Raw genomic sequence first — 6,447 nt, 5'->3', positions numbered from 1 at the left:
GTCCTACATCGAATCTCAAACAGGAATAAGTTTTTTACGTTATTTGTTAATTTCTCAAACCAAACTGATTACAAGATGAACCGCAAATTTAAAGTGGCCTTTTTCTCTGGCCTTTACCAATTATTGTCCTCTAGAGGCAATCTCAGGATACGGTTACTTTACAACGCTTCGTGAGCACTACTTGTTTTTCATTTGAGAAGGGTTTAAACAAATCTTTCTTCTTTCATTTTATTCCATAATGCACAAATACACCAAAATCATACAAATACACATGAAAATACAATGTCTGGCACTACAGGGAATAAACACCACATACATAAGGCAGTCACTTCCACCAGCAAAGCAAGCCAACCAACACGGTGTGCGCACCTTTCCCTCTCGACCTCTCATAAATGCAAGAGGTGCCTTCTCCCAAGCCCTGAATTAAGGCACGACAGCAACAAGAAGGTTTTCAAACAACTATGTGAACTAACCTCCATACCCATAACTTCAAAGCAAGCAAAGACCACAACAGAACACATGACCTCCCATTGCACCTATAAGCCGATTACTAAGATCAATTTTTGGCTCAGCCACCAGTTCCGCAACAATACCCCCAACTCATCTTTAATTCAATATTCCTGTCAGACCCCATTCCTTTTCCTGGAAAATAACCCGCAAGGAAGATTATGCTAATGCTCTCAAAACAAAGATAGCGCTGAGACAGCAGGGTGCAGGTGGTAGTAGGGGGAGGGGTGTTGAAGGTATTTTAGATATGAAGGCTTAACGAGTTTCTCTTTTCTTTTTCAACACTTTTTCGCCACAGGTTGTGTACAGTTCAATCTTGAAGCTTCCACCAACGCAAAACGGGACGAAACAAAAGATATGTAAAGATCTCGGACTGCTTGAGACTTTTACTGCTAATGAAGGACATACTGAAGAGTCATCAAAGGGAGAATACCGTATTGCACAGTGATGTAGAAAGTGTAAACTAATCGCGAATTTTCTTCTTATGGAGAGATTGGTTGTTTACTTTTGAGCAATAAGAGCACCCTCAAAGCTTCGTTTTGACTATAGAACTACTTGTTGGTCTTGTAACCTTGTGGATTCTTTGACTGCCATTTCCAGAGAGATTCACCTGCAAGAGGTTGAAACTGATATTACTGGCTGAGTAAATATAAACCTCTTTTCAATTGTATAATTATTATTAAAACAACTCTTGTTTGCATCTTATTCTTTGTACGAAAATAATGAATTCCGCAATTCTTTATAAGCAATGTGAAAAGTGGTCAACACTGAGATGATGCTGGAAAGCCGTGTTGGAGATTTCATGATGATTAGTAGAAGGTTTGTCAGCAAGAGAAGGGCGCATTTTGTACATGAATGGTTGCTTACACATTTCCTTCAGACCGCGTTCTGTTCTCCAGCCAAGTTCTCTGTTGGCCTTTCCGGGATCAGCGATCATAGCGGCCACGTCACCTTCACGCCTGCCCACTATTTTGTATGGAATCTGTGGACACAGACGTAGTCACGTCACTCACGTCACTCTCTTAAAAGCAGGGGTGTGCAATTAATTTTCCCAAGGGGCCGCATGAGAAATTGGGATGGTTTTAGAGGGCCGGACTAATATAGTTAACACAGTTTTACCCAATACTGCATATATAGTATATATACTGGCGGGCAGGCCAGCGGGCGGGCCGGTCAGAGACAGGAGGCGGGCCGGATGCGGCCCGCGGGCCGCCCCTTGCCCAGGTCTGCTTTAGTTTGTAACTGTTTACCTTAGTTCCAGTGTACGTCTCAAACGCCTTCGTCATCTCCAGCACCGAGATGCCTTTCCCAGTTCCGAGGTTGTATATCTGAAAATCATCCAACCGTGTAACAAAAGTGTGTTCATGGTTTTGTCTCTCTACGGCGTGAAAGGCACACAAGCTCAGCCTGGAGATCGCCATAGAAAAACATTGTCTGTAGAGTCTATAGTTTTAATCGTGGGATAGAAATAAAATTAATGATTCGAATAAGTAATGCTTAGAGAACGGTTTTTTAAAACAAAACTATTTGTGTACCAGAGAGAGACTCACGGGGACTCCTACTATTAATGTCTGTCCTGCGACTACAATTACAGTCAGAAGGGGGTTATTTCCCCAAATTTGGTATTAAAAAAAATTCCTTGTTCTGAACTCAGTTCAGTGATTTCGTATGGCAAGCGCACGCAATCGCAGGAAGCAGAACAACTGTGAAATGTGAGGGAGAGAAGGTGGAATTGGTGTTTTACCCCGAGAAACTAAGGTTATATCACGGCAAGGCAGCCAGCCCTATAAACAGATGCCATATGCAGAGAAAAAACACCGTGCTCGAGCTGAAGCAAGGACAGTCAATCGTCACTGTGACCTGACCTACCGTTGCGCCACTCTGTGAAATATGGAGAGGAGAAAAAAAAGATAACATTAAGCACGCTCGCACCTGTTACTACCTACGTGCTATCGAGGCTTCAGGTGTGCTCCTACAAACAGTGATTATCAATTAACTAGTACTTTTATTTTTATTGTCCTGTTACAGCCTTAGGTCAGCCAGTATACTTCAAGCCACAGTCTTCGTCGATCTTCTGCATGGCTGACAGATGGCCTCTGGCAAGGTCGACCACGTGGATGTAATCTCGAATTCCTGTAACGAACGGTTTTATGACATCACGTCGCTTCATGAAGTACTTGTCATTTTTGTGAAGGCAGCCATAAACGAGGATTAAAAAAGAAAGTCAGAGGTCGATACTCAGTGGGGATAGACACTAGACGAAGAGGAACAAGCGAATGTCAGAGATAGTTTACCAGTTTTTGTTCCAAACAAGGAGACACATCGCCATCATCGTTATCGCCACTAGCACTGATATTATCGATATAAACCAACGCTATCATTCATTAATAAATATGAAGGAACTCTCTTCCTCTTTCCTTTTCCCTTCTATTATTTCTTTCTCTCGTGAGCTCTCATACACTGTCACGCAGCCATACACACGATTTGCAGAATCTTTCTTAATAAAGTATTATTAGAATCTTATATTCTGGAGCTCTCTCGTTTTGTTTGCTTTTTATGGCCGCTGTACTAAATTATCACTACCTGTGCCGTCTGGGGTATCGAAGTCGTTACCAAATATTTCCAGTTCAGTCAGTCTACCTATGGCCACCTGAGCGATGTAAGGCATGAGATTGTACGGAACACCCTGAGGGTCCTCTCCGATCTCCCCCGACTCGTGAGCACCGACAGGGTTGAAGTACCGCAGTATCACAATGTTCCAGTCCTGTGAAAATTCGGCAGAGAATATGACACTCTATAAGGTGTATCATGAAGGATGATTACTCGGAGTATTTTACATACATGCACATATATGAGTGCATACTGTCATTATTCTGCTTCATTGAGCTTCCTTTATCGTGTGCAAAGTGCAATGCTCACCCCCTCGGCGAGGCAGATGTCCTGCAGAATGTGCTCGATGAAGAACTTGGTGCGACCGTACGGATTAGTGCAGCCACCCGTCTCCAGCGTCTCCACCAGTGGCAGCACTTTGGGTGGCCCGTACACCGTCGCCGAGCTCGAAAAGATAAGGTTCCGCACCCCGTTCTCTCGCATCACCTGCGGGATGCCACAGACAATTGTCATGGTGTGTGTGTGAGAGAGAGGTGGGGTAAGCATGTCTCTGTGGTTATGCATGATGCGAACTACTGTTGAAAATGATAGAGAGAAAGAGAGAGGGGGATGTTAGAGTGAGACGTTACTAAGATGACAGAAGGCATGACTGACATGATGATGACTAATGACGGTGGTGTAGGAAATATTGAGAGGATAGAGGGAGGACTAGGAGGGAGGGATGAGATGAAAGGAGCAAGAGAGGAGAAGAGAAAAAAAGGCCACGATATGTAAGTATTCCTTTCATATACTTTTTTATATTCTCAGTGCTCTTTTATGAATAAAGGAATCAAATAAGGAATAACGGAATAAAATATATTGAACCTCTATGATCAAAAATTTTAGCGTAAATAAACACTTACACCACGTGACATTAGACTTAGAGGTGACTAGCAAGTACTTGATGTTAGGTGTCACTATCTGGGTTGATGACGTACATCAGTTAGTAGTATTGGGTTAGTAACACTTTGGAAAGCTTTAGAACCAAATGTACAAACAGGTTGAGATGTTACCTCGACGAGATTGAGGAGACCGATGAGGTTCTGTTTGTAATAGATGAACGGACGCTTGCACGACTCTCCGACTGCCTTCAAGCTTGCAAAGTGCACCACACAGTAGACCTTGTGCTGTGAAAAAACAAAGGAATCTATACAAATTTTATGCGAGAAAACAACCTTGTACAAATATACAGACGCTTGTGTCTTCGTAAGAATGTCCCCACCATCAAGACTAAGAAATGTTACCTTCTGAAAAACATCCTGTAGGCAAGGCTTGTCAACGAGGTCCACATGATATGTAGACACATGTCTGCCAGTCAGTTGCTCGACACGAACTACACTCTCTAACGTGAAGGAAAAATGAACAACTTGTACAACTTAATGTAGATATTCCTACTACACATATATCACATTTATTATACTTTTATATTTATACAGGTTTACCATTATTACATCCGCAGGTATGTGAACGTTACGAAAGACTTAACTGATCATGCCTTAGCTTCTATCTAAATCTGCTATTTGTTATTACAAATTTTAGTTTTAGTTTTGATGATATCTTTAAAGCACTTATGTGTGTGTTTTTAAGATGGAATTCAACGGAAGGCTTTTTAACTTTCCTACTGTTGAAAGGTCTTCTCGATGTAATTAGCCGCTCCTTGATAATGTCTGCTACGACCAACCAATACTACCAATACTACTGCAGGTTCTTTTGGTTTTTGAATGCTGGGGTAACGTTTCAGATAACTGAAGTTTGCCTTAAATCCAAATTTTGAAGGGGTATTACTAATATTTTTCAGTATCCGGGTGTCTTGAAAAAAAAATTAAAGCAATTCATTGGTTTAGGTAGTGCAGACAGATGCCGATTTCTAAGTGCTCCTTTCTTAATTGTTGGTGTATTGACCTTTCAAAGTCAAAATTTTATTAATTTTTAATCTCAAGAATAAAATTACCCAAAGCAAAATATTCAAAATTCATAACTTGTAAACTGTTTGAAAAAGACTTGGTGTCATTGAAATTACACTACCGGGCGCCCCTCCAGTCGCGGGCCGACGTATATTTTCGTGTATATATATATACCCACACACATCCGTGGGCTGACAGCTTTTTACACTGATATCTTTTACCTGCAGAAGAGTTTGAAAAGTTGTCCACGACAACAACAGAGTACCCAAGCTGCAAAAACTCCAACACCGTGTGGCTGCCGACGTATCCGGCTCCCCCAGTCATCAAGATTGTCTTGTCAGAATTGGACATTGCTGAGTAATTTCGCTGTAAATTTGATGAAACTACAGAGGATGACCCTACAAACATTCTAGACAATGTGTAAGAATATCTGCGGGACTATTGATACATAAGAGAAGTGAAAAAAAATATGGTCAGAAGAAAATAGCTTGTATCGTTGGTGCTGTGTTTTCAAGTTTGTTAGGTTATATTAAATTGATTCCATGCATTAGCCAATATTAACTGGATGCAATTCGTCGATCCTCTCATGCTTAAAACATGAATTTAAATGGAGACAAAAATCACATAAACTAGTTAAATTAATTCTCCAAAATTACAACATGTTCCCTTTCTCTTTAATAAGTTGTTGTCATCATAAATATCATGTTTTTTAGAAAATACTGTATAAACTGGAAAATGTTGAAATAAGTAAAAAAATACAGCATTAAATGTACGTGCATCACATATCACACAACGTGAATACTTCCTAATATAATGTATTGTTTTCAAAATTTTACCTTGATGGAGTCGACGCTCATGTGTTTCAAAAGCCAGGTGAGGCGATGGACAAACCGCAGAGACTTTTATGAGCACGGTGTGGCCAGGGGGGCTGCAGGCGGCGACTGGATTTACCATTATCTTGTCGTTTGCTTGCTTTACGTATTTGCAACACATCTCAACACTTAAAAAAGTCAGGATATTGATTTTGTGTCACCATCTTGTTTTGCTGCCACGCGACGTTTGTGTGTTCTTTCGCGCAACAAAAGCATTAAAAGTCTAGTGGATGTCTCCAAACGTTTTATGTGTTTGAATTCGCCGGCTTCATAATTTTTATAGTTAAAATTTCATTTTAAGGATGAAGCGTTGGGGATGAAGTGTCTGGGGATTAAGTGTCTGGACACCGTCAAAATAGATTGCAGTAGGTTTGTTGACCACTTCCCATGTTTAATTAACTGCCAATCTCTCATCTCAATCACCCTATCTTTCACATGCATGTGTGCATGCACACACACAAAGAAAGTGAAAGTATTTATACATGTAATGTTAGTGACAAAATCAAAAACCAAGA

The 6,447-nt window shown here is 40.8% G+C and overlaps 1 protein-coding gene across 2 annotated transcripts; it reads right to left on the bottom strand.

The window, feature by feature from the left end:
* Positions 1–202: 202 nt before the first annotated feature.
* On the bottom strand, positions 203–6,121 carry LOC112574266 (UDP-glucose 4-epimerase-like). 2 transcript variants are annotated; one of them, XM_025255212.1, is made up of 10 exons: positions 5,897–6,121; positions 5,282–5,426; positions 4,401–4,498; positions 4,170–4,283; positions 3,427–3,603; positions 3,091–3,271; positions 2,557–2,640; positions 1,758–1,837; positions 1,375–1,489; positions 203–1,117 (listed from the first exon to the last, which is right to left on the bottom strand). In XM_025255212.1, exons 1-10 carry the CDS (start codon positions 5,915–5,917, stop codon positions 1,059–1,061), a joined length of 1,074 nt encoding a protein of 357 aa, XP_025110997.1. In that variant the 5' UTR covers positions 5,918–6,121; the 3' UTR covers positions 203–1,058. The 2 variants fall into 2 exon arrangements, with proteins under 2 accessions (XP_025110997.1, XP_025110998.1); XM_025255213.1 differs by lacking the exon at positions 5,897–6,121 and having other exon boundaries at positions 3,148–3,271; positions 5,282–5,735.
* Between the last annotated feature and the right edge of the window lie 326 nt (positions 6,122–6,447).

This window comes from Pomacea canaliculata, linkage group LG10 (assembly GCF_003073045.1).
Source record: "Pomacea canaliculata isolate SZHN2017 linkage group LG10, ASM307304v1, whole genome shotgun sequence".
Taxonomy (NCBI): Eukaryota; Metazoa; Mollusca; class Gastropoda; order Architaenioglossa; family Ampullariidae; genus Pomacea; species Pomacea canaliculata.
This window is presented reverse-complemented; position numbering and strand designations above follow the sequence as displayed.

Coding starts and splice junctions, on each gene's coding strand:
- LOC112574266 (XM_025255212.1), bottom strand. CDS start 5,917: ATGAGCGTCGACTCCATCAAG. Junction 3,604..4,169: donor GTCTCCTCAATCTCGTCGAG/GTAACATCTCAA, acceptor GGCATCCCGCAG/GTGATGCGAGAGAACGGGGT. Junction 3,272..3,426: donor ACATCTGCCTCGCCGAGGGG/GTGAGCATTGCA, acceptor GAATTTTCACAG/GACTGGAACATTGTGATACT.